This window comes from Hippopotamus amphibius, chromosome 5 (genome assembly GCF_030028045.1).
Source record: "Hippopotamus amphibius kiboko isolate mHipAmp2 chromosome 5, mHipAmp2.hap2, whole genome shotgun sequence".
Lineage (NCBI taxonomy): Eukaryota > Metazoa > Chordata > Mammalia > Artiodactyla > Hippopotamidae > Hippopotamus > Hippopotamus amphibius.
The window spans coordinates 28359482-28387402 of NC_080190.1; the positions used below are offsets into that span (position 1 = coordinate 28359482).

Genomic DNA, 27921 nt, shown 5'->3' on the forward strand with positions numbered 1-27921 from the left:
CTCTCAGTTTATAACTGTCTATTTAAGTATATTTATTTGAGTGATTGTCTTTTTTGACAAATTGTAAGCTCCTGAGGGCTCCTTGAGTGCCTGAACTAGGTTTTTTGCCCCCTCACCATCCTATCCTGGCACATAACAGGCATTCCATAATTATATAAATAACTGTATGATTTGGATATATGGACATGGTGAGTGTATGTATGGGTTAGGTATGGAGACAGTCTCTATATTTTAGGGTAGCTCCAAGCTTAAGGGAAGTTGAAGTCTGAAGGTGAGAATTTCTAGGAAATGAGAAGTACCCCAGAGCTAGGGCAGACAAATAGGAACTAGAAAAAAACAGGAGGTTGGTATTATGATCATTTTTTTTTCTGGCCACTGGTTGGATTCTTTTTTTTTTTTTTTAATTTTATTTATTTATTTATTATTTTTTTGGGGGTACACCAAGTTCAATCATCTGTTTTTATACACATATCCCCGTATTCCCTCCCTCCCTCGACTCTCCCCACTGGTTGGATTCTGAATATTGTTAGCTGCTCCATCTCAAAACACTCTATTGCCTTCCAGTATTTCCTTTTACCTTTCTGGCTATCACTTCCCAGCCCTCCCTTGATGACTCATCCTTCTCAACTGGAATATTAAACATTGCGCCCCACAGCTCAGACCAGAGCCTCTTTTCCATATCACATCCAATCCCATGGCTTTGAACACTATCTAAATGCAGGGGATGCCTAAGTTTTTATCCCCAGAATTCTCCTCTGAGTTCCAAGACCCATATATCCAATTGCCCATTTGACATATCCATGTGGATCTATGATGGTCATACTTAACACATTCAAAATGGAGCTTTGATTCATGCCTTCTCAGTCTTCCCCATCTCAATAAACCATCCACCTAGTTGCTCAGGTCAAAATTTAGGAGTCTTCCTTTCTTCCTCTCGCTCACTCTCCCGCTACTCCCCTTTAATTCATCACCAATCCTGGGGAGGTCCCTGGGGGGGGGGTTGTCCAGTGGTTAGGACTCAGTGCTTTCACTGCCCTGGGCCGGGTTCAATCCCTGGATCCCTCGTTGGGGAACTAAGACCCCGCAAGCCATGCAGCACTGCCAAAAAAAAAAAAAAGAAATTCACTGACTCCACCAGTAAAGGTGCACCAACTCTCTCCACTGCTGTTCCCTAGTTTAAGCCACCATCATTGCTTAACTAAATTATTTATTCTTCCATCTGAAGTAGACCCTTGCTTTGATTACTCTTCATCACATCACTAGATTTCCTCCCTTCATAGCACTTATCACAAACTGAGTTCCTATGTATGTACTGAATTTGTTAGTATCCCCAACCAGAATGTAAGCTCTCTAAGAGCAGGACCCTATCTTGTTCATTCCTTAAATATTTATCACAGGCCTACTAGGCTCTGGTTCCTGTTGTAGGTTCTTGGGGGCTAGAAGTGTGGTATGGAGAGAAAGTGTGTAGCAAGAATTGCCCTTCAAGTTTGAGAAGTACAGATATGGAAGATGGATCTTGTCTGGGTCACAGACTCCAGAGTGTTGACTATGGAGAGTAGATGAAATTGTGACTGATGACTTGCTAGCTGTTGCCACAGTGTAGAGTGTGAAGCAAAGTGTCATGACTGAGAGCTGGGGTCAGCTGGAATGGCAGCTCCCAAATCCCCCAAAGGACCACAATATCCAGTGAAGCTGCTATGGCCCCCAACTGTCATCACTGGAGATCCCCTAGGAAGATACGTGCTCCTAACCGCCATCCTAACACTCCAGGACTAAAAAGAGGAGGGACTATAAAAGGCCGTGGAGCTACAAGTTGGGCTACTGCTGGAGGAGTCTAACATGAGATTGAAGTGTAAATGAACAATGCTAAGTCTCATTAATAATCAGAATGAGACTGAGATGCTTATTTCACATTTATACCTCACATGTAGCCAAAAGAACCAAATGGAGCCCTGAGAACAAATAGCAAGGGGACCCAAGGGGTCAGGGAAGGCTTCCCCAAGGAAATGATGTTTATGCTGAAGCCCAACGGGTCTCACTGCTCCCTTACACACACTTCACACTCACCATTGCCAAACAGGCCAGTTCTTTTCACCCCTTCCTACATTTGTACTCTATTCTACTTGCCTAGAGTGCTCTCCTCTCTTCCCCCCTACTCAATCTGGCTAACTCCTATTTATCCTTTATGACTCAGCTCGAAAGTGAAGCCATGGCCGCCGCCTCTCCCCGAAGGAAGGTGAGGTCGGTCCCTCCTCTGAGCTCATACACACTTGGGTACACCGTGTGGGTATTGTGTGTGTACTCGCTAGTCTGCACCACCATGCTGTGAGCTCATAGTGACCCAAGAGACCAGCGCGAGGCAAGCTCAATAGGCGTCTGCTGAATGAAGGAATGACTTCGTTTTTAAAAGCGGTTAGCACCAAGCTGGAGGTAGGGGGAAATGTTTCAAGGCAGAGGAGTAAGCTGAGCTTCTTGGAGTGCTGTCTTCACAGAACCAAGCCTCGGTCGGACTGATATAATGAACCAACCTGTTAGAAGAATCTTAATAGAAAGTAGGTCAGTTTCTTCCTATCTCTTTAAGAACTAGAGGCTTGGTTTCCGCGCCTGCGCATTGAGAGAGTAAACAGCTCTCTTTTTCACCCACCTCGGCCTGCCCGCCCCATCCACATCCCTAATGCCCCAACCCGCTCCAGCCTCCTCCCATTCTCCCCTTCTTCGGGTGGGGTAATGGTCCGTTCCAGGGAGACTGGTTCGTCCTGGAGGGTGGCGAGCATAAGTGGTACATTCCAGTGCCTTCATTACCTTCCGCTTTTCGTGTCTTTTCTGTTCTACTTCCCCCTACCGAATGAAGCTCAATAGGCTGGCCCAAAAGAAGGCGGGGGAGCCGGGCTGAGGGGACCGGTCTGAGCCGGTCTCCGGCGCAGGCGCAGTGCGGATAAACAGGAAGCGGGCGGTAGAGGCAGCGGCTGAGACCCAGGGGCTTCGGGAGGAGGCAGCGGGAGAAGTAGGATTATCGCAAGGGCAACAGAAGCTGAGAACGAGAAAAGGAGGCTTGGCCGTCTGCCTCCAGGGAACGAGAGATCACAGCCTCGCTTTCCGCTTGGGTTTCCGGCTCCCCCCCGAGGCTGAGGCTGCGGCTGACAAAGGGCTTGCGCCGGTGCCGCCGCCCTTCTCATCCGGGCATTCAGGTCCCTGCGGAGAGGGAGGGGGAAGGGCAGAGGGGGAGGGGAGGGAGCAGGAGGGCGCGCGCTTGGAGCCGAGGCCGTCTCTAGGGCTCCGGGCCGGCGGCCCAGCGGACGGAGGCCGAGGAGGACCTGCAGAGGCGGTGGCGGCCGGGGGCAGGAGGATGGTGCAGAAGGAGAGCCAGGCGGCGCTGGAGGAGCGGGAGAGCGAGCTCAACTCCAACCCTGCCGCCTCCGCGGGGGCATCGTTGGAGTCGCAGGCAGCTCCAGCCCCTGGAGAAGACAACCCAGCCGGGGCCGGGGGAGCAGCGGTGGCAGGGGCGGCAGGAGGGGCTCGGAGGTTCCTATGTGGCGTGGTGGAAGGTGAGCGCGGTGGCGCGGGCTGGGCAAGAGCGTCCTCCCTCCCGCTCCACCCCAGTAGTAAAACGTTCTTTCCTATCTGGCCGGGGGGGGGGGGGGGGGGGCGGGGCGGGGAGTCCAAAAGGGGGTTATTCCCTTGGGACTGAAATTTGACCCGGTTGAAAGGAGGAAAGAGGCGAGAGGGTGGGCAAGTCTTTTCTCAAGTTCTCTAACGGCGTTGAATTCCCCTCTGGCTATTAACAAGCCTGACCCCACCCGCCTTGGGCTGCGAGCCAGGCTTGCTCCAGTGGAGGCGGTGTAAGGAGTCTAGTCTTAGGCTCCGAGTTTTACGTCTTTGTACCTTGGTATCTTATTTCCTAGGGTGTTTTGTGTTCAGATGAAAAGACGTGTATAGTGCTGTTGTCCCCACCCTTTGGGAAAAAAGACTATCCATACTGGTGTGCTGGTTGTATTCCTGGAGTGAAGGGAAGCACTCTTGGCCTGTAGTTTTACACATTCCTTTTTGCTTAGAGGTGTGTTTGTTTGTTTGTTGGCCAGTCCCCAACCCCCCACGCTTCGAAGATTCATTTGCAGCCTAGAAAAATTGCCCTTTGTCAATTGCTGTGCCTTGCCTTTTGAGGAATAAAGCTTTGATTTTAGTAGTATCTGAGGTGTGGAATTTTAATATAGTGACTGCAGAAGAGGTTTAAAAATTCCCTTCTCACTTCTTCCGTTCCCATTTCTATTTAAAAGGAATGATGGATTTTTTTTGGTGGTTGGGGAAGATGACCGAAAGATTGTATCACAGTTTGTGAATGTAATGACTAAATGTTCGGCTCTGCATTCTATGGAAGAATGAATTAGTTTCATTATTGCTTTTTCTTGGAGTACAGCATGTATTTGAACTTTCTGAAGTATTTTGGCTGACTCAGGGTTTCCTAGCTGTATACTTTATTAGTTCTCTCCTATATGTGATGTGCACAGGGGTAACATTGTAAAAAATAAGTGGTCTTTATTAAAAAAAAAAACCGGAAAAGTGTGGAAAAGGAAAGGATTGTCCCCTTGGTCGAGAGCTTTGGCACGTACGGAGTATTCATTTGAAAGATGGGTGGTGGTTATGGTATTTTAGATAAAGATTAATTGTAGCAGAGAACAGAGTAATTGGCAGCTACCGTAAGGAATGAGATGGTTAAGCCAAGTTAGCTGTGCTGCAGAATGTTGCCGAGAACAGAATGGAAAACTACCTATATATTTCACTGCAGTCAATGTTTCTGAAAATATTGCTTTGTTTTACTTGTCCAGTGATGTATCTGTAGGGCTAGAATCTGTATGGAGATTCTCGGAAAAGAATCTGTATTTTGTTATCTAAGTTCTTGGGGTGGAGGGTGGGAAAGGAGTGTGCTAGGGAATTAGAAATTTTAGAGCTAGACTAGAGTGAATGTAAGGAAACTTTCCTGTCCCTTACACCTTCAGTAATTGTGGAGAAAAGCTAGTTGTGGTTTAGATCAGGTGGTTGGTTTTTCAGAACAGTATTAAAAAGCAACTAGGCTACTTAGAATTGTCTTACCTGTTGTCTTTTCTCCTTCCCGTTCCTTAGTATATTTCCTTGGTGACTGAGCACCTGATTTTTTTTGGTGTTTGTTTTGCTTTTGTTTCCCTCACAAACTTTTGTTGATTTTATTTATTTTTGAGGTTAATTTGTGCTTTTATTTGACAGTATAATTTAACTACGGTGGTCAGCAAACTTTTTTGATCTAAAAAGTACAGTTTACATCACAATCCAGCACACATATATAATATGTATACATATATAAAAGTGAAACAAAAGTTTTGCCAAAAACGTCTACCCTGAGTGTTCTTTTTTTTTTTTAAGATTTTTTTTTTTTAACCAAGAGTGAACTGCACTTACACATCATAATCACCAAAGTCCCTAGTTCATCTTAGGGTTCGCTTTATTTTTTTTTTCTTCCTTTAGTGAAGAATGGTTTTTTTTTTTAAATTTTTAATTTTATTTATTTTTTTGGGGGGGGGGTACACCAAGTTCAGTCATCTTTTTTTTTTTTATTTTTTGGGGGGGTACACCAGGTTCAATCATCTGTTTTTATACACATATCCCCGTATTCCCTGCCTCCCTCGACTCCCCCCCCCAGTCCCCCCCATCCGCCCCCCCCCCGACTCCCCCCCATCCTCCCCCTCCAATAGGGTTCACTTTAATGAAGAGAATAGTGTTGCAAATTCTACGGACAAACCTTTGTTGATTTTAACAGCACTGCTTCCTCTTTGTGGTGCCAATTAACTAAAACCGTGAACCGTACTCTCAAAGAGCAAAGTTAGGGTTTCTGAAGATTGAAATGTTAGACATTTGAAAAATGGGCTTTTTGTTTGTTCTTTAATGTTGAAGCAGCTCTGAAGGAAAGTTTAATGCCTACTTCTTTAAAAGAAAAATGATAATGTAAAGTGTTGTAGGAAAGCTATAAAGACTTGTAAAATTCACCTAATGTTTTAAATCAGCTGTAAGAGAGTAACCACTGAGTTGTCCAGATTGAAAGTGCTACAGTTTCATATAATGGTATGTAATGAATTTTTCTTTGGTCTGTCACTGTCTTTGTGGTGCAGAGTGATCATTCTGTCTAAAGTGGAGCCTATTACTGTTGAGAAATTTTGGTTTTGAGTTAGTCTCTTAAACTGTGTATGTGTGTGTGTAAGGAGCATGTTGTGTTCAAAACACAGTTTGAACCATCTTCATAATGCTCCTGAGAGGTTGTCCTTATCTTTTGCAGATGATTAGACTGAGACAGGTGGAAAATAAAGCTTGGGCAAGCTGTAAGGTGTGATTAGCACATGCCACAGCTACAAATACCAGTTTGGTGCTTATACCACTACTTAAGTCATCAGTCTGCAGGTTTGTTTTCTGCAATGTGCATTGCTATTGCTTTGTCCCCATCTGGGATACTCTGGAGTGAGTCACGATCTTGAATTTTCGGTTGCTCAAACATTTGCTGTGGAAATTGCTTGAGAGTTTTCCTGTTTGGGTCAGTTCCAATGTTGAATTTGTTGTGAGTGTAGTTGAAGGCATTTTTTGGGTCCCTTTTATAATTTCAGGAACCAAAAAAAAAAGAAAAAAAGCCATCATAAAATTGGGTCAGATTCTTTTCTAATTCTGTTCCTGATTTTTTTCCTACCTTGTTTTCTCCCCTTCCCCCTCTAAAAGCAGTTTCACTTCCCTCCTAGGTAGTAATTGTTATTGTTAGCAGTTTGGGGTTACTTTGCTTTCCCTACTGTAAGATTAAGATAATCTTTTTAAAAGTTTAGATTTAAACATGTTTGGTCTTTTTTAGCACTGGAAAGAGATGATGTTTAGTTATTTTTAGATAACTTTATCACATAAGTAGTGTGTTCACGGTAGAAGAATCAGAAAATTTACCTAAGCAAAAAGGGAATTAAAATCACTTTATAATATCACCCCCAAACACCTTAATGTTTTACTAAACATCCTTCAGATTTTTGCATAGTGTACATATTTTTTATAAAGTGGCATTGTATTGTATGTATTGTAACCTGATTTTCTCAGTAATTGCATTCTTACTTTGAATCTAGGATTTTATGGAAGACCATGGGTTATGGAACAGAGAAAAGAACTCTTTAGAAGGTAATTTCTTTTATTACGTGAAGGAGAGTCTTAAACAGTTAACGTTTACTTTTGTTTGAGGAAATACTAACACTGAATATGCCAGGTGCAGTTTGATGATTTCTCAGTTGCAGAAGTTATTTTACCTTGGTCTTTTTGCTCTTCTTCACATGGGCCAGTTCTGACACTTTCCTGGGAAAGCTGTATGGATTTTGGGCTTACCTGCCTCACTCAGAGCTGTTATATTTTTATTTAAGGCTGTTTATTATGTTGACATTCCTTATAATATTTAATTTTTTTACAACTCCAGTGAGTTACAAAAAGGTTAAAAGCTATGGCCCCAGAATATTAGCTTTTTAAAAGATGGAGTTGCTCCAAGAAAAGGAAAAAAAATTGAGATGTACAGGTTATACATACTGCCTGTTTATATACATGTAATTTTCTTTCCTCTTAAGGCTCCAGAAATGGGAATTAAATACATATTTGTATGCTCCAAAAGATGACTACAAACATAGGATGTTTTGGCGAGAGATGTATTCAGTGGAGGAAGCTGGTAATCTTTTTCTTTTTAATCCGTAAATTTAGAGTATGTGAAGAAAACAGCTGTATTTTAAGTGTAGTTGTACAAGAACTAAGTAGGTAGGTAATTTCACTTTGTAGGTAGTTTTCTTTTATATGGTAACTGTGTGTGTTACCATATAACAACGTGCAGCCATCGGGTGATTCATGGGTGTGCCAGTCTGACTCCACCTGTCCTCCACTGTTCTGTCGTCATAAATTGTGCTTTTTAACGACTAAATAGTGGGTCATTGGACAAAGAGATGTTGAAGCAGGACTAGGCCTAGGGCAAGGCAAGTGAGGTGCAAATTTTAAAGGACTCCAACAAAAAATCAGTAATCAGATAAATAATACTTTATTATCCATTTTTTAAACCAGAACTAATGCAAAAAATCCATGAACAAAATAACCAAAATTTTAAATAAAGACAGGGTTAGTACTCCTGATCCTTTTGATTCAGGCTCAAGAATGGCTTGGTCTTGACCACTAGATTACTGCTACTGGTCCTGTGTTTAAAGTAAAGAAGGACCTCATCCTAGTGCAGGCCTATAGTAAAGTGAAAAGCCATCCCAAACGATCCTTGCTACATGTGTTCTTATATTGAGTTAGTTACGTAAAATTCATAAATGAGTAAATTAGACAAATGGTGCTTTTCTTTGGGGACTTGAATGAATGGGGGAACATTTTCATACCTGGAATTAAATAGTAGCTAACAAGATACTTGGTTACAGAGCCCAGCCAAAGCAGTGAAGGCAGAAAGTTTACTTAAATTATGAAAAGCAATTAAAACTCCCATCTAGTTTTGTTGTTTACTACTCTATATAACTTAAATGTGTCTTCAACTTGATTATTTTCTGGTGATGCTGGTAATTAAATTTAATGTGATCAAAATATAGTCAAATGACTGTCTTTAGATACCACTGAAAGTTATTTAAAGATAAATCCTGTGGTATGAAATAGTATTTCAGTTTACTTCAGAAAATTGTTTATCACATTTTAGAGACTTAAAACTCTGATGAATGCTTTTCTTGTAGTTAACAAAGATGTCAAGATTGTTAAGGCCGTCACTTAACCTTGGTTCTTAAGAATACATTTTTCTTTTCTATCAAATTGTAAAAGTTATATGTAAATTTATTTATTTAGGAATTCCAGTTGTACAGAGACAGCAAAAACAAAAACATATCTCTCAAATACTATAGGAAATAAAAATGTTTTGTATTCAGTAAGAGAATTGATGCTTAATTCAGTATTTTTGAGAAATGGCAATGAAAGGAAAAGAATGCTTTTATTAACTTCAGGGCGACATTAAATCATACTAGGTTTGTGCCATTATGTATTGTCACATTGGACGTGACAGTTTTGTAAAATTTAAGACTTTTTTTTTCTTTACTCATTGAAAATTGGAGAAAATAACCTACAGTTGAAAGGAGAAGCCCCTTTTAGATTTTTGTGCTGCTTTCTAAAATCATGGATTCTGTTCTTTAGAGCAACTTATGACTCTCATCTCTGCTGCACGGGAATATGAGATAGAGTTCATCTATGCTATCTCACCTGGATTGGATATTACCTTTTCTAACCCCAAGGAAGTATCTACATTGAAGCGCAAACTGGACCAGGTAATTTCCTTACTTTGTTATTATTTTTCCCTGAATCAGTACGTGGAACTAAAAGTTTTCTGAGTTGCTTTTATGATGTAATAAGGAAACCAGATTCATAGTATTTCTTTGTTTCTGAACAAATTTTTACTTTAACCCTTTTGATAAGAGGAATATTTTCTAAAGTGAGTCAGAAGAGCTTTACTGGAGGTACCGGTTGCTTCTTAAGTTCAGTTTGCGTAAGAACTGCCTTAAAAGAATGCTTAGAAAAGATGCTTAAAAGGATCCATTCCCAGAGAGTCTTAGTATAAACTTGAGGTGGAGACTTACCTCAGATTCCAGGTGATTCTGAGTGGTCCAGAGTCACATTTCCAAAAACTCTGTATGCTGTTGGGTGCTCAACTCAATTTTTGACTGAGGTTACAGAAATAGGGTTCATTCAGTTATATGGACAAGAGATGTAATTCAGTCTGGAAATGATTGGCTAGTTTCCCAAAATGAGAAGAAAAACTAGGTAAACATGTAAGCTGTTGGTGAACCTGATTGTAATCTAAATTCTACTTAACATAAAAGCTGCACATCTTTTTTTGGTGAAGTAAGTGTGCAGTTTTATATGTGTATCCTACATGCTGCACGGTGTGGCAAAAAAAAAAAATAAAGTAGTTAAATTTCTGTGAATAAGCTTTTAAGAGGTTATTTCCCTATTTGATCATATCCTGCTATGTTGGTGTTTCTGATTGGTGGCTTAGGTTTATGTGCAAAGAAATGAATTAGCATCAGTGTATCTTGACTAGAACAGGTAACCTGGGTTTTTCATGTCTTAGAGTTTATCTTTCATTTTTTCTTTTTTTTCTCCTGTTTGGTTTTCCTTAGTCAGCAGTGAAAGAGATAGAAGGATAAGCCACATTATAGAAGCTTTGTTAGACATATTGGCATATTGCATTCAAACCCAAATGAAAAAATAGGTCCCAAAACTGTCTAGCTGTTTAACATAGAAAATATAAAGGCAGTGGTTTGGCATTGAACATTTTACTGAGGAAAATATTTGCCTGAACTGTTCAGTATGTACTTTAACATTTGAAATCCTGTATTTTTACTCTTTAAGATGAGCTGGTAAACCATCTTGTTTTTTTTTCTTTTCCTAGGTTTCTCAGTTTGGATGCAGGTCGTTTGCCTTGCTTTTTGATGATATTGACCATAATATGTGTGCAGCTGACAAAGAGGTATTCAGTTCTTTTGCTCATGCCCAGGTCTCCATCACAAATGAAATTTATCAGTACCTAGGAGAGCCAGAAACTTTCCTCTTCTGTCCCACAGGTATTGTATATAATAGCTTTATATTTAACTAGTCTTGAACTATATAACTTTCAAAAAGACCGTGTATGGGCTTTATTGTGTTGTCCCCTCTCCCTTTTGTATATACAGGTAGGAATTCTTTTTCTAGGAGATATTTCTCCAGATCTTCAATTGGAGAAACTTTAGGGATTAGTAAATGACAACTGAATAGGCAAAAGGATTTATGTATTTTTTGGTACTGGAAGTATATGAGTGTTACTTTTTTAGAATTAGAGGAGGGGATAGTATTATGAAAATGAGAACTAGAAAAAAGCAAATTTACATTGCTTTTAACTTAGTCACTTCTCATTTCCTCCTACTTGTTCCTTTTTTCTGCCCTTGCACATCTGTATCCCTTTTCATCCCTCCCACTCCCATCTGGGCTCTTACTTCCAATAGTCAGCATAGAAAGCTTAGTAATTTTCCCCCTTTTCCTCCCCCCTCCCCCCCCCATCTCTCCCTGGTTCCTTCCATTGAAAATGTTTTTCCCCTTTTTTTGCCTCTCAAAATTCAGTCTATTAGAAAACTTCCCCAGGCTTGACTTCTTGTTCAGGAAGAGTTAAATAAGTTCTAAGAAATAATTTTAGACTGAATTTATTTAACTGCGTGTATGTCTGTCTTAGAGTATTGTGAGCCATGAACCTTATCTCAGTGGTCTGGTACTACATGAATATCCAAATAATGTTTAATAAGATCATACTTGGCAATTACTTAATTCATTGCAAATTATAATCAGTTGTAGTTGAGTACTGATAGCCAGGAGCATAATTTTGCATTCTTTCTATTATGATATTGTCAGTCCAGTCTATTTGGCTTCTGATTGTAACTGAGAAGTGTAGGCAGTTTGGAACTATGTAGAATATGCTATAAAATTCTAATTATTTCTTTAGTAAACTTGTATTTGTAGTGACCGTAGGACCATAAAGATTGATCTGTCCTACTACTGGAGGAAGACTATCAGATTTTACTAATTGATTTTTTTTTTTAATAAGTTGATTCTTAAGTGAACTGCCACTTGAGTTTACTTCTTTTGGGACATGACATGGAGGCCTTTTTGTCATTTGGGTGAAAATAATTTAAAATTGGTAGACAATTTTATCCCCATTCAGAAACTCATGGCCATTTCACTTCTGACTGTTTTACTGATTAATTTTTCCCCTTACATTCAGAATATTGTGGCACTTTCTGTTATCCAAATGTGTCTCAGTCTCCTTATTTAAGGACTGTGGGTGAAAAGCTCCTACCTGGAATTGAGGTGCTTTGGACAGGTAAGTCTTAAAGATTTATACAGTAAAACATTTAATTAACTAGGACCTAGGGAAATTGGTTGTTCTGGTTAATTGGATACTTTTAAAAAGATGAGCCATAACCAGAACATTTTGTTACTAATTTTCTTTCTTTTGCAAAGTATACATTCTTCACTTGGTATTAAGAACATCTTTGAGGATTTTGCAGTGAGTGTGAATATCAGTGACTGATAAATAATAGATTTGTAGGGATTGGGCTAACCTGTATTGATCCCAGCACTACGAGAATCTTGTATTTTATAAAATGAAAGCTGTAATGCTAGATTGACAGCTAGTAATCAATGGGCTGTATTAACTTTCATTCCAAGAATTAAGGGCAGACACCCTCCCAGGGTTTAGGTTAATTTGAGTTTGTCTAATTGAGGATATATTGTATTGTAATGGAAAAAAATTGTTTACATGGAAATTTGTTTCTTACTAATGTATCACTTTGAGGAAACTTGCCCAAACCTTAAGTATTCCTACCTTTTAACCACTAATTTTGTTTCTAGGAATCTGATCTGAGGAAATATTGGGTGAGGGGAATAAAGCTGAGTAAAAGGACATGTTGCTGTGTTATTTTAAAAAGAAAAATTGTTGGAAAATATAACAAGGGAAATAAAAAATTACATGCAGTATATTTTGAAGAACAGTGTATGAGCATCTTTTAATAAATGGTGGTCATTATTTCTAGGTCCCAAAGTTGTTTCTAAAGAAATTCCAGTAGAGTCCATTGAAGAGGTTTCTAAGATTATTAAGAGAGCTCCAGTAATCTGGGATAACATTCATGCTAATGATTATGATCAGAAGAGACTGTTTCTGGGCCCATACAAAGGAAGATCCACAGAACTCATCCCGAGGTTAAAAGGAGTCTTGACTAATCCAAATTGTGAATTTGAAGCCAACTATGTTGCTATCCACACCCTTGCCACCTGGTACAAATCAAACATGAATGGAGTGAGGAAAGATGTAGTGATGAGTAAGTAGATGACTTAATTCTTGACCTTGGGAGGAGAGTTGGGGTTAACTAGAACCATTGGCAGGTATGTATTCTTTTGCCATCAAGATTTAAGAGGATTTTTTAAACATGTTGTTTAGTCCTGAATGAGATGTATATGATAGAAAAAGGACTGTGTGGAATGGCTGTGGGCAAGTTACTATAACTTCTTGGCCTCAGTTCTTTGTTTTTATTTATTTATTTTTAAAATTTATTTATTTTATTTGTTTATTGGCTGCGATGGGTCTTCGTTGCAGCACACAGGCTTTCTCTTGTTGCAGCAAGCAGGGGCTACTCTCCGTTGTGGTGCGTGGGCTCCTCATTGCCGTGGCTTCTTTTGTTGTGGAGCACAGGCTCTAGGCACGTGGGCTTCAGTAGTTGCAGCACACGGGCTTAATAGTTGTGGCTCATGGGCTCTAGAGCGCAGGCTCAGTAGTGGCACACGGGCTTTAGTTGCTGCACGTGTGGGCTCAGACTGTCCCCTGCGTTGGCAGGTGGATTCTAAATCACTGCGCCACCTAGGAAGTTCCAGTTCTTTGTTTTTAAAATGTGACTTAGCCTTTCAAGTCTGAGTAACTAGGTGAAGTAGTCTTTTAGTGTTCCTGTTAACCCTTGACTAATTCTGATTGAATTTGTGTTTTCAGGTGCCTTTATTAAATGGTGTATTTTAGATGACTAGGTATTCTTATCTGAGTTATTTAATATATAATTTTGATTCAGCTTACATTTATGAAACATATTCTCATTTTAGACATTGGCTTACTGATTTTTATTTATGAAAAATTCTTAATTGAGTTCCAAGTAAGAGAATGCTGACTAGTTGTTTATTCAACTCATGTGCCCTGCATTGGAAGGCGGGACCACTGTGGAATTCCCAAATAGTCCCTACTTTCGAAGAATTTAGTCTGGTGTTAGATAAAGTAGATAGGCAACTATATTATAGAATGATAAGTGATGAGATAGTTATCTACTAAGTGCAGGGGGAACACAGAGGAGAGGAGGGAGTGATTACTTCTGCTAAGCAAAAGTGGTGGTAAATGATTTCGTAGAGAAGATACTTACACTGGGTCAAAGTATGAGTGAGGTCTGCTGAACATTAAAAGGTTGGTGGGCTAGAGATGAAAACACTAGACACTGAAAATTTCAAGTTATCTGAATTTTGACCCAATTGTGGGGTTTTGAAATGTCACATAATGATGCCTGGTGGTATGCAGTTGAAAGTTGTGTTCTGTTTCTCAGTTCTGTACCCCTACTTCCAGTTCTGTTGATTGATTAATGCTTCCCTTCAAGGCTTAGTCATTGTGACCCCCTCTCCTCAGTAAAAAGCACAGAGTTAGGGATACAATCTCAGTCCTCTCTGTATACATGGCTATTAGCATCTACCTCTTTTAAAGCAGAGCGTGAAGCACATTAAGGACTAGGGGACATTAGCCAGATTGGGCTCTGTACAGGGAAATAAGAAGGAAAGCTAAGAATAGTGGGTTTTGAATACCAAGCCAAAGAGAAGTCAGAGTTAATTTTGTCTACCACTCTTTGGGTTCTTCATTATTTGCTTATCTGTGCTTGTATGTGGGCTGTCAATTTTCTCTTCTCCCCTCAATGCATTTATTAATTTGTCCATTATTTTTTCATAATTATTTGTCCTTTTAAGTTATAAGCCCCTGAAAGGTAGGGAATGTTTTCTTTACGGGAAGTACAGTGCTTTTAATCTTGCGTTCCCAATAATTGATAATCATTGGACATTTATGACTGACTTGTCCACTGATTCTAAAATTAATGTTTATTGGGACTTACTTGGTGGTCCAGTAGTTAAGACTCCATGCTTCCATTGCAGGGGGCACAGGTTTGATCCCTGGTCAGGAAACTAAGATCCCACATGCCATGCGGCATGGCAAAAAAAAAAAATGTTTATTATTTCAGTTGGAATTTTACATTTAGCAATGCATTTAGATGACTGTTCTAGGTGAAGTGGTTCAGTGAAGGGTCTTGGTTGTGTTTGCACTGTTATGCTTAAGGATTGTTTTTGTTCCAGTTTGCTTCTCTGGTTTTACAGTAACAATTAGTGTTTTGTAATCAAAACTGCTTTTGTGTTCTTTCCCTTTTTTGCAGCTGATAGCGAAGACAGTACTGTATCGATCCAGATAAAGTTAGAAAATGAAGGCAGTGATGAAGATATAGAAACTGATGTACTCTATAGTCCACAGATGGCTCTGAAGTTAGCTTTAACAGAATGGTTGCAGGAATTTGGCGTACCTCATCAGTACAGCAGTGAGTTTGGCCTTCTTTGTAAGGGGTTGTATCACATTGTTTGAGACAGGAAGTAAAGAACATTTGTGATGTGTCTTCTTATAGGCCTGCCAAGCAAAATGAAATATAGGAATCTAGAGAATAAGGTTTTTTAAATTTTACTTTTGGTCTTAGATAGCTTTTATTTTGATGTACTGCTAATTTGTTTTTAAAATATCTTTTTCTGAAATAGTTGTAAACACACATCTTCAAAAGAGAAGAAAATAATAGGTGTTGGCATGTTTATGATCTGTGTTTCCCCTCCTCTCTTCCCTTCCCCACCTGCCTAGTGGTTTAGAGAAATTGCACTTTTCTCGGGGCTCAAATTGGAATCTCAAATTGAGGCTTATAGTTAGAGATATGATAAGAAGAAAACATTTCTCTAGATCTAATTTGTTCTGTTTCTAATTCTGATTATCTTTCTGGCAATTTGTTTTTATAGGTAGGCAAGTTGCACACAGTGGGGCTAAAGCAAGTGTAGTTGATGGGACTCCTCTAGTTGCAGCACCCTCTTTAAATGCCACAACTGTAGTTACAACTGTTTACCAGGAGCCCATTATGAGCCAGGGAGCAGCCTTGAGTGGTGAGCCTACAGCTCTGACCAAGGATGAAGAAAAGAAACAGCCAGATGAGGAACCCATGGACATGGTAGTGGAAAAACAGGAAGAAACAGACCACAAGAATGACAGTCAAATACTAACTGAAATCGTTGAAGCTAAAATGGCAGAGGAATTGAAACCAATGGACACTGATAAAGAGAGCATAGCTGAATCAAAATCCCCAGAGATGTCTATGCAGGAAGATTGCATTAGTGATATTGCTCCTATGCAGACTGATGAACAGACAAACAAGGAGCAGTTTGTTCCTGGTCCAAACGAAAAGCCTTTGTACACAGCAGAACCAGTGACTCTGGAGGATTTGCAGTTACTTGCTGACCTGTTTTACCTTCCTTATGAGCATGGACCCAAAGGAGCACAGATGTTGCGGGAGTTCCAGTGGCTTCGAGCAAATAGCAGTGTTGTCAGTGTCAATTGCAAAGGAAAAGACTCTGAGAAAGTGAGTATGCTTAATTTACCTGCTTCTCTGGCCTGGATGGGTCCCCATGCTGATGATACGGAGGAGGTCTTAAATGAGAATTGACCGCATCTTAGAATGTGTTCTGTAAAGTACGTGTGGACTCTGCTGAATCTGATACATACAGTTCCATAGTTTGACTTTTAGTAGTTAGGAATGAAGGAAAGTCAAAGTTGATTATTTTAGGAATATTTGTCAGTTTGGGGAGACACAAACTTTTTTATTGCTCATCTTTTAAAAGTTTAAGCCTGTTGATTCTTTAATGTTTAGGATAAATTTGTAGGTACCTGATAACATAAACAGCTTAGTTTATAACTGTGTTATAGATTATATTGTTAAACTTTCTATTTTTTGAGTATTTTTATTGATCTGCAATAGATTGAAGAATGGCGGTCACGAGCAGCCAAGTTTGAAGAGATGTGCGGACTAGTGATGGGAATGTTTACTCGGCTCTCCAATTGTGCCAACAGGACAATCCTTTATGACATGTACTCCTATGTGTGGGATATCAAGAGTATAATGTCTATGGTGAAGTCTTTTGTACAATGGTTAGGTAGGTACACCAGGAATAATCTCTTCTCAGATATATTGTCCTGTAAAAAAAAAAAAAAAAAAAAGACATTATCCCACAGGGAGAAAAACATTTAGGGAATTGGCAAATTTCCAACTGTGTTTGAATTCTTTACCTAGATTTCAAAGATGTAGCCATTGTTACAGATTTGAGATGCAAGCCTCAGTAAATATATCGAGCATGTTGATTTTTCTCCCTTGGGCTAATTCACCATAAATATCTTGAAAATGTGTTAGAAAGTACTGACTTTAACTTGCTCTGACTGAATGCTTTCTGGATGGAACCATGCATACCACTTTTATGTGATTTGGAGATGAGACGCTATGAATTGTGACTCTGTAAGCTCTCTGCTGCTTGCTGTGTCTTGATAACATTAATGCTGTGTTTAACAGAACAATTGCTGAAATGACCTAAGGGGCCTGGAAAGAGGAAGCCATCCTCCCAGCCCTGTGCGCATGCGAGCTTTAGTGGTAGGCTATTCTGGTGCTACTTGGTATTATTTTACAGGGCTTTTTCTTTATCCCTCTACCAAGTAATTGGTTTTAGCAGGGGATAAAAATTGCAATCCCCTGAAAACTCTGTTTCGTTAAATGGAATTCTCTTTTGAAAACAGTGGTTTGTTTTTTTGTTTTTGTTTTTATTCTCAAACTTGGTAAAAAGCACCAGCATGGCCAAGTTTCTCCAGGGATCTTATTTCGTTTCCAGGTTTTCAACCCAGCTATAAGGAATATGTAATGGACTTATTATGCATAGCACACAGCAGGCAGCAAGGCTAACTGACATGTCATAGTTTTCATAGTAGTCACAAATACTATGATGGGTTACATAGTCTTGGTTGTGAAATAGAAGTGTGAGCTTAGAGTATCAGGAGTAGTAGCAAGGAGATTCCTCACCTTCTGCCTATTTACTTTTGGACCCTTAAATAGAAAAGTTTTTTTTCCTGTGATACAACTAATTAGCAACTAAAATAGAGCCTCTCGTTGTTAATTTGAAAATAGATGGAATTGCATTGGTTAGGACTTTGAGCTTGCCGCAGGGGGCACGGGTTTGATCCCTAGTCTCGGCACTACCCGCAAGCCTTGGGGCATGGCCAAAAATAAAAGATAAAAAAATAAATTGGGAAAGAAGAAAATAGATAACTTTGGGTTCCTATATACGTAGCACAACAGGTAGGAGAATTTTGACCTCTTGTTAAAAGGCTCCAAAGATAACCTCTTCTCTGTGATACAGGTCTGCCCTTAGGCTCAGGAAAAACCTCTATATTGATTGTTGGATGATGGCATTTGCCCCCCTGGCTTTTGGCCAGGGGGGATATAATATAACCTTTATAGGGATTGAAGTCTTAAATTTCCAGCCTGCAATCCAGATTATTGAGTTTGAGAAAGTTTTGCTTGAAATATTTGATACTCAGCTTATAATTCAAGAATTATTAAAAATTCTTGATTATATACAGTATTGCTGCTTTTTCCTCTCAAGCTTTACCTCTGTACTGTGCAGTTATGGGGGCAGCTTTCCCAAATTGTATATAGCTGTTGCACAGTCTCAAGGTCAGAGCATCTTAGAAGTTTTAAGTAATCATCCTGGTATCCACATAGCTTTACAACAGCCCATGACAGAGAATATTTTCATGGTTCTATAGTAATAGCAGGGAGTTACTGATTAGACCCTTTGTTTTCCTCCAGTCTCCAGTCCAGCTGGCATTCAGTCCTTTAAAGAATGTGGCTATGCAGTACTTTTGATTACTAACGACTTCTATTATCTTCTTCCCCATTGTGTACAGATGGGAGAATCCTCAGCACAAGTTCTACTACTATTGGATGGACAGCGGCAGATGTTCACAGCGCGTCATGATTAATTAGTTTAAATTAAAAGGTTCTGTGAGGTAGCACAGGTAGACTTAAGGGCAGTAGGCATGAACTGAAGTCACGTTTGCGCAGCGACTGAGGCATTAACCATGTTTTCATTTATACAGCTCTTCGTACATGCAGCTTTTTATTGTAATAGTTGGAAGTGCTAGTTATGTTGTAGTCTCAAAGTAGGGGGTAGGGGAAATTGGCTGATCTTAAAGTTTGAGACGTATAGTTTTTTCCTGCAGTGTAAATTTACACTGAGCTATGAAATGGGGCAGGTTATCTTTCGTAACCTAAATTTTGACCCTATTTCATATTTATTTTACAAGTATTACATTATATATTCATTTTTTAGTACCCCTACCCCTGAAAAATGACAACCCTGGATATAGTCTCTTAATGGGCCTGAATTGTCAACAAAAAAATTGGTTTGCTTTGGGACTGTCTGACTAGCACACTATATATTGTACTGATGAGACTGTTAACTTGAACAGGAGGTAGAATGCTGTCTTCAATTGGAAAAGAACTATATTGCGCTGCTTTATCTTGTCAGAAGACTAGGCAGGTGATTTTGATTTGGCCTCCAAATTGTCTTTCAATTGTCTCTTATTATTAGCTTCTGTTATTGCCTATGGAGTTGGTTAAGTGGTGACCTTAAATTCTGCCTTTTGGACCTCAAAGCCTGCCATTCCATGGATGAGCTGAGGGCACTGCAAAGATTATGATGGTTGATCAGGGGAGCCAGATACTGTCATACTTTTAAGAAAAGTATTTTTTAGCTCTGGACAAATTAGGAGCATCAGTTGGCTCTCCATAGTTCTCAGAATCTGTCAGACTGGTATTGTTACAAGTCTGAATTTGGATTGTCCTTGTCAGAAAAAAAAAGTACTTGTGTTTCATTGTCAACTTACTGAATAATTTCTTTTACTTATTCTGCTGACCTTAGTTTTCTGACAAGATTGACCCGTTTTCCCCTTTTCCCTTCCCCATACCCTTCCTCAAAATGTAAAATGTGACTTCAGACAAGTTTAATTCCTTCATGGGCTGTGATAATAAAATGTCTCATCAATCTCACTTCGTTTAACTTTAAAGTTACTGTAATTTTGCTACAGATAAGCAGCTGCCTTGATTCTTATAGCTGTACCTCGGAAATATATAAACATGACCCAGACAAACTTGACACTTTCCTTCCAATAATTTAAGAAAGGGTAGAACTCTTTCACTAGAACAGTGATTATTTATTAATTAGAGGAAGGAACATCAGTATTGAAATTTCATTACAAATTTTAAAAAATTATTATCACAGCCTTGTCCTGAAACCCTGGATTATTATTGTTAGAGAGCTATTTCCACAAGTGTTTGTTAGTTTGTTGGACGTTTGAGACCCCAGGAAATCCCCTTTCTCGTAACGTTCTCCGCTTGGATCTGATCTCAACAGGGTGTCGTAGTCATTCTTCAGCACAGTTCTTAATTGGAGACCAAGAACCCTGGGCCTTTAGAGGTGGTCTAGCAGGAGAGTTCCAGGTATCAATATGAATTCACAACTGAATTGACGTTTTCTTTGTTTTATGAGAAACCTTATGTTGCGCATCAGATGGCTGGAAGGATTGGTCTGCCGAAGGCTTTCTAGTCCCAAATTCAATTTAGTTACATAGCTGGATTTTAAACCAAATTTTCCTCCTCTTTCACAGTAATTTCTGAAGGAGATGCTGGCAATTCCCCCCCGCGCCTGCGAAGCGCAGCGGCTCTAGGTATACACTTCACATTGTTTCTTTGCAGGTCGCACAGCATTTTAATCTGCGCCCGCAATGCACAATGCGCGCATGCTTGTCTGCCAGTGGAAACTCCATGAGCAAAAAGGATAAATAATTATGCAAGTGAATGGTGGAAGGGCTTTGGGACATTTCCCAATTATTTTATAAGTAAAACTTGTACTTGAAAGAATAGTCCAGGAATGAAAATTTGAACAAAATAGAAAGTTTTTTTGGTGTTGGAATTTGTTCATGGACTTTTCAGGTGCTCTACTTTTCTCCCCCCAACAGGTGCTCTGCTGCGCACAGCAAACTGAAGCGCATTGCTTTGGGGATAAAGCGTCTCCTGGACAGATAACCCTCTTCAGACCAAACCTCTCCTCCTGACATTCTGTTCTGCCATCTTTTAGTAGAGAGATGGTCTATATAAGATTGGTTTAAAACATAGATTTGTCATAATTGGAATAGATTTTTTTTTGTTTTTTTAACTGTAAATTTAAATCCCCAGTAGTATGCCACTAAAGCTATATAACTCAGTTTGGGTAATTTCTATTCAGAAAAGCACTCCCCTCCCCCAGCAAAGAGGTGTTTATGTTAGTAAAGCATAGTGCACCCCTCTTCTTTAGGTCTGCCTGCAGTAGCCAGTTAATGTTAAATTGGTAATCTGCAGTGCACACTCGTTAAAAGAAGTAGATATCTTCCCAATACTAATCCATCTCCCTTTTTTTCTTCCCACAGCGTTTGCTGCCAATTGATGGGGCAAATGACCTCTTTTTTCAACCACCCCCACTGACTCCTACCTCCAAAGTTTATACTATCAGACCATATTTTCCTAAAGATGAGGTAATTGTCTACCTGCCAACTTGCTGTATGATTATGGTGACACTTAATCCTTTCCTTTGACCTTCGTGGTTAAAAGAATCATTTTTGTGTCTTAAAACACAAACTTTAGATGGAGAAAGCTTTACTAAAACATTGAACACAGGATGTTTAAGGAAGAGCCTAAGGAGTTTAGACTCAACATCTTCTGCTCAATTCTTTAACAAATCAGATGAAATGTATTCAGAATTGGAGTTGCTAAGCAATATCTGAATGATATGTTGTTCTCAGCTGATTTTCTCCAGTATATTTTCTACAAGTTTTCAGTTGTGAAGTGCCTACAGGTTGTTGATAATCAGCTACAGAAAAAAACAAGCCTGCTTACAGACAGTCACATGTTTTAAACATTTTGGTTGTATAGAAAACTGCGAGAGACTCAGCCTCATAGTTTGCTGGATTTTGAATCCACTACTTACTGCCTAAAACTATCCCTTGCAGAGCAATTCTCTCTGTTAATATAACCATGCTGTTTTCTACTGGCTTTACAAATATGATTCAATAAATAAATCTTTGTTTAACAAAGCAGAGGTGATATTTATGACAAGCCAAATATTTTGTTACTCCCTCTTCTAGAAGTCCATTCTGACTTATGAGTCATATTGTTGTTAAATTCTGTTGGCATTTTTCTTGATGTGTTGCTTAACTAGATTATATTTTCAGGCTTCCGTGTACAAGATTTGCAGAGAAATGTATGACGATGGCGTTGGTTTACCTTTTCAAAGTCAACCTGACCTTATTGGAGATAAGTATGTGATGAAGTATTCAGATTTGTTGGATTTGGGAGTAGATATTTCATAGCCAGGTTTATCAGGTTGAGGGGAGGTGATGACTAGAAATACAGTTTTTTAGAAGTTTTACTTTAGTTGTAATAAAATCTGAGTATTAATATGTGTGTTTCCAGTTTGCATTTATATCAAATGTAGTTTCCATGCATTGTCATTTGAGTGTATTGGGCCTTATATCACTGAATTCTAAAGTTTTGTGTTAGTAACAACTCACTCTGGTCTCTTTTCTTGTGAGCAGGTTAGTAGGAGGGCTCCTTTCCCTCAGCCTGGATTACTGTTTTGTCCTAGAAGATGAAGATGGCATATGTGGTTATGCGCTGGGCACTGTAGATGTGACCCCCTTCATTAAAAAATGTAAAATTTCCTGGATTCCCTTCATGCAGGAGAAGTATACCAAACCAAATGGTGACAAAGAACTCTCTGAGGCTGAGGTAATACACAGATTTAGAATTATACAATGGTAATTTTTTAGAAAATAAAGTACTTACTAAAATAAAAAAGCAAGGAGATGTATCTTAAAATCCCAGTGCTTTCTAAATTTCTCACAGAGAAGAATTCTTAGGGCTTATTCTTATTAGCATGGTATTTTCACTGTTCCCTACACTTCTTGATTTGGAAGCGTTGTTGTATTACGTTCTAAGTACAGTGTAGACAAAGAATCTTCTTTTTCCCTTTCTGTTTTGAAGCACCAATCTTAAGGATGTTATGGTCTCTTCTTTGGGTACTCAGGGCAAGTTTAGGTAATAAAAATCTCTCATTTGCATGCTGAGGAAGCTAACTTACTTTCTCAGTAATGCATTTCTCATGGTAATTAAAAAATAATAGGAATGAACTTTAAAAATAGCTTCTTCTTGATAATTTTTTTGCTCAATAAATGCTTTCAGAGAATATACTTGGACTCATATTTGTGACATTGTCTTTTTTCTTCTATATTGCTTCTCTTCCCCTTTTCTGAAATTCTCTACCCCTCTCCCCCACACCAGTGTACTCACATTCTCTCTATAGTTTATTACTATTTTTTCACTTTTTTGCCCCTAACCAGATGGCTGTGTAATAAGGGGCTGGGTTGCAGTAGGCTCCCTTACTTGGGATTACATCGACATGACGTAGCATGCTGGTGTTTGAGCTGTTGATGTGTTGCTTTTCCATATCTGACAGCTGTCAGCATAGGAACCTGTGAATAAGAACCAGTGTGTCTATTATAAACTTTTTTGTAAAAATTGTGGTAAAGGGCTTCCTAGGTGGCACAGTGGTTAAGAATCCGCCTGCTAATGCAGGGGACACGGGTTCGATCCCTGCTCCAGGAAGATCCCACATGCCGCGGAGCAACTAAGCTTGTGCACCACAACAATTGAGCCTGCACTCTAGAGCCCGTGAGCCACAACTATTGAGCCCATGTGCCTAGAGCCCGTGCTCCGCAACAACAGAAGCCACAGCAATGAGGAGCCCACACACCACAACGAAGAATAGCCCCCACCCACCGCAACTAAAAGAAAGCCTGCACACAGCAAAAAAGACCCAACACAGCCAATAAAATAAATAAATAAATGAATTTATTTAAAAAAAAAACTGTGGTAAAGTATACATAACATAAAATTTACTATGTAATTATATATTTACATAAAGTTTACACCATATTTTAGTGTACAGTTCAGTAGCATTAAGTATATTCACATTTTTGTGCAAGCAATACAAACTTAAAAAATTTTTTATTTTAAATAATTTAATGTCAAAAGTTACAAAGATAATACAGAGTTCCAGTATACCCTTCACCCATTTTCTACATTTGTCCTAGTTTAAGAAACCAACTTTCGTATATTACTATAAACTCCCCTTCCTTACCAGTTTTTCCACTAATGTCCTTTATCTGTTCCAGGATCTGATCTAGTATACCACATTACATTTAGACAAACTTTTTAAATGAAAACGCTTCAACTAGAATTACAAGCTAATTAATTCTGTATGTGGTAATTTTATAATTACCAGAAGAGTTGAATGTTGCTTTCCTTTTCCTGTTACTGAGTTCTTTAGTTGGGATATATGGATTCATAATGAGTAGCTACTGAAAGTCAAGAGATTCTCCCTGCTTTTTATAGAAAATAATGTTGAGTTTCCATGAAGAGCAGGAAGTGTTGCCAGAAACTTTCCTTGCCAACTTCCCTTCTCTGATAAAGATGGATATTCACAAAAAAGTAACTGATCCAAGTGTAGCTAAAAGCATGATGGCTTGCCTCCTGTCTTCACTGAAGGCTAATGGTGAGTGTGTATTTGTGGATTTGCTGGTGTTTGGGCTGGGTGGGGACAGGACTCTAGTTTTAGGATAAAAGGAGAGAAGTGAATTTACATTCCCTTCTCCACCATTTATTGTTTTGCTTCTGAATTAGTGCTGTATGAATTGCATGTGTATTAGTCATTGAAAAATGCTGCTCGTTTACACTATGAATGCTTATTTTGAGCCCCAACTAAATGAGAAGTGAGCACATGAAGTTGTGTTTATTTTGCTAGGAGACTTATAAATGATAGTTGAAAATTAAGTGAACCTTGGGAAGACTTCATTTAGGAATGCAGAATTGCTGATGTTTTTGGGGTTTATTACTTAAACCTTCGAAAATACTGTACATTAGTGTATGAAAAATGTTTTTTGTAAAGGGCCAGATATTGAGTATTCTGGGCTTTAAAAGGCAACATACAGTGTTCTGTGGCATGTTCTTTTTTTAAACAACCTTTTAAAACTGTAAAAAACAAAACTTTTTAGCCTTTGGCAATACAAAAATGGGCAGTTTGTTGAGCGCTCAGAGGGTTCTTGATGCGTGAGGGTGTACTTTTGTTGCATCTTTATATCATTTGATTCAGTGGAGTCGCCTTTGTGGGATAATTTAAACAACTCTGAATAAAGTATAATTCTCAGTGTTGTGCTTGGAACTGAATCATGCAGGTGTATGAGGTATGTCTTTAACATGTAAAACACATTCTGGTTGTATTGGCTTGTCACATAGGCTGGAATAGGCTCTGCCCTGTGGGTCCCTCAGAGGTACTGTGTGTATGTGTGTGTGTGTGTGTGTATATATATATATATATAGTAACATTCAACAGAGGTATCCTTTGCCCTGAGGTTTCTTACAACTTCTTTGCCAAAAGATTTTCTTTCTGGGGAGGAGTTTTACTCGCCATTCAAAAAAAAAAGATTTTTTTTTTTTGAAGTATATTTGACAATGAAGAATTGCATGTATTTAAGGTGTACAATTTGATGACTTGAAATACATTGTGAAAGAATCACCATATTAAAGCTACTTAACTGTCACTTTAAGATAGTCATCACTGCAATATTGATGAATATTAATATTCATTGACTTTTAATATAAATTTTAAAAATTGTATGAAATTTAGGGGCTGGTATAGATAAGCTCCTACTATGATCTGTTTGAAATATATTAAAGATTAATCACAAAACATGTTTATAATTCTACTAATTGACACGTTTTGATTTTTTTTTTTCCCCTTAGGCTCCCGAGGGGCTTTCTGTGAAGTGAGACCTGATGATAAAAGAATTTTGGAATTTTACAGCAAGTTAGGCTGTTTTGAAATTGCAAAAATGGAAGGATTTCCAAAGGATGTGGTTATACTTGGTCGGAGCCTGTGATATTTGTTGGCACTGTGAACTGTCGGAAAGTTTCTTAACTTCACCTGGTGGGTGGTGGTTGGGATCTTCATACAGCTCAGCCTCTGGAGCGGCAACAAATCGGCCAATTCAGATTGGAAACCAAGAGGACTATGTAAAACTCACTCATCATACTTAGAGACTACTCACTGGCTGGAAGAAGATAGTATTGCTGCAAATCCTGTATGCAAGAGATGTGGGCCTTCTTATTGGGTCTTGTGTTAGGTGCCGAGACCTCTTACATGGGCTTATAGGGAGGGGGTCTTCAATAAATGTAGTCAGCACTGTTTTCTGCATCCAGTGTGGTTGCATTTCTCACCTAAGAGTAATCAAAATCATTTGTCATCCTCCTCGGCTTATTGAATGAAATGTACCTCATTCTTTGGGGACATGGCAAAGATGAGAAAGATTTGGTTTCAGAGGCTTCAGAATGGAGAGTCCAAGTGGGATGGTTATGGCATAGTTTAAGCTGAATAAACGATTTCAGTTTGGGCGGTTTTTCTGCTTTTTGTAAAGCCTTGACCAGTTGTCTCTTGTAATGACCATTGGTTCAGGCATGTTGTGCTTCGTAGGGACAAATGTGCAGTTGTTTGTGGCAAAAGCCTAAAAGTGACAAACTTGTAAATTTTTTTGTATATAAACTAGCTGTAACCTGACTATGCTTTGTGTTTACTGTTTTTGTAATTTTCCTTTTGAAAATGAAAGGGTGCGGTTCAGGATGGCACTTTGAATAATGTAAATCAGTGGAAAGTGGATTTTCTTTACTTTTGTCTTTGTTTTTTTAGAAGTTTTATTATTTTTGAAGTGCCTCCCGCCTAGGGCTAGGCCATGACCACTTTGGGTACGAGAGCCTAACTTCATAGGACTTAATGTTACAAAGTGCAGTCACTTCTGGAAATTAACCTCAATACAGGTCAGCATGTGAAATGTTTTGACTTCTGGCAAGTAGGATTCAGGGACTGATTGATCCCATTTGCCCATAGGTCAGTTGTCCTTTAATTTCAAGACCTGTTACTACTGGTTTTATTAAATCCGAGTCTTTAGTTCTTGCATGTTTGTATCTAATTTTTAAAAGAATGAGCACACTTTAACCAATGACTTATGGTTACCCTTTTCTCTTTCCTTTAACCACAGGTTCTGAAAGCTTCAAGTATTTTAATTTAGATTTGGTGTCTTTAAGGGTTCTGAGCATGAGGCTAGCGGGTAATCTCTGCAGGAATTTTTTCATCATGGCTGGCTGGCTTCTCCATAGATTCATAACTATTTTGTTATTTTGCTTTCCTGCAGTTTTGTATCAGTAGTATAACTTTGAGCTGAGAGGATAGAGGGTTAAGGAGAAGGAAATTTAAAACATATTTTCTTTCATAGATTTCCATCAGTGTGGGCTTTGAAAAGAGAGTCTTTTAAAGCATTGCACCTAGTGCTACCTAGTGACTTTCAACCAAAGCCTGTGAGTGTGCACTGAATGGGTGAGATGAACGAAGGGGGCCTCTTCACATTCAGGGTTAGAAACCTGCAACTGATAGGATATGTAAGGTATGTTGGACAGTTGGAACCAAGTTTGCGTTTTCAAGGGCTGAGATGAAGGGAAGATCTCTACAAGATATTGTTTAAAACGGCTTTATGTCATTTGATTTTCTCTTTAAGTACATTTTGTACACTAGTGGACAATTCTAGCATTTTATCTGGAGGATTCCATGGTCATCATCCTGTGGAATCAGGATTTTTAGCAAGTTTGCTTGCAGCTTTATCTTGGCTTTTAATAATCAGTTTGGCTGGTCCTCTGGTCACGGAGCTAATAACTATGAAACAGATGTCCAGGCCTCTAGGATCGTTAAATGCTATGCTATCTTCTATGGTTATGACTATTTATTATGGTTGGATGATATTTCATTGTTAGATCACAGCTCAGTTCCTGTAGAAAACGAACTGTAAAACTATCTGAAGACCATACAAGAGGCAAAATAAAACTTGAAGTGAATGTGTGTGGTCGTGTACTGTGTAAACCTTCCTGTTTCTGCTTCCTACTTTTTCTCCTGCCCTTGCATTCCCAAGCAAGTATTCGTCCTCTCCACAGCTGTTCCAGGTTAGGGACTGTATCTTAAAGGCAGTTCTCTCCCACTTCTATCTCCAGTAAAAGATTGCCT

The 27921-nt window shown here is 39.0% G+C and overlaps 1 protein-coding gene across 7 annotated transcripts; it reads left to right on the forward strand.

The window, feature by feature from the left end:
• The first annotated feature begins 2284 nt into the window (after positions 1–2284).
• On the forward strand, positions 2285–27759 carry OGA (O-GlcNAcase). 7 transcript variants are annotated; one of them, XM_057737191.1, is made up of 16 exons: positions 2285–2556; positions 7119–7170; positions 7605–7702; positions 9193–9323; positions 10448–10619; positions 11807–11905; positions 12618–12902; positions 15030–15188; positions 15649–16262; positions 16659–16833; positions 20140–20225; positions 21191–21295; positions 21992–22077; positions 22355–22547; positions 24213–24372; positions 25620–27759. In XM_057737191.1, exons 2-16 carry the CDS (start codon positions 7142–7144, stop codon positions 25754–25756), a joined length of 2529 nt encoding a protein of 842 aa, XP_057593174.1. In that variant the 5' UTR covers positions 2285–2556; positions 7119–7141; the 3' UTR covers positions 25757–27759. The 7 variants fall into 7 exon arrangements, 5 of the variants coding, with proteins under 5 accessions (XP_057593174.1, XP_057593173.1, XP_057593175.1 ...); XM_057737190.1 differs by having other exon boundaries at positions 2285–2552; XM_057737189.1 differs by lacking the exon at positions 2285–2556 and adding an exon at positions 2898–3545.
• Positions 27760–27921: the final 162 nt, after the last annotated feature.

Coding starts and splice junctions, on each gene's coding strand:
- OGA (XM_057737189.1), top strand. CDS start 3,347: ATGGTGCAGAAGGAGAGCCAGGCGGCGCTGGAGGAGCGGGAGAGCGAG. Junction 11,906..12,617: donor AATTGAGGTGCTTTGGACAG/GTAAGTCTTAAA, acceptor CATTATTTCTAG/GTCCCAAAGTTGTTTCTAAA. Junction 22,548..24,212: donor AAGAACTCTCTGAGGCTGAG/GTAATACACAGA, acceptor TGCTTTTTATAG/AAAATAATGTTGAGTTTCCA.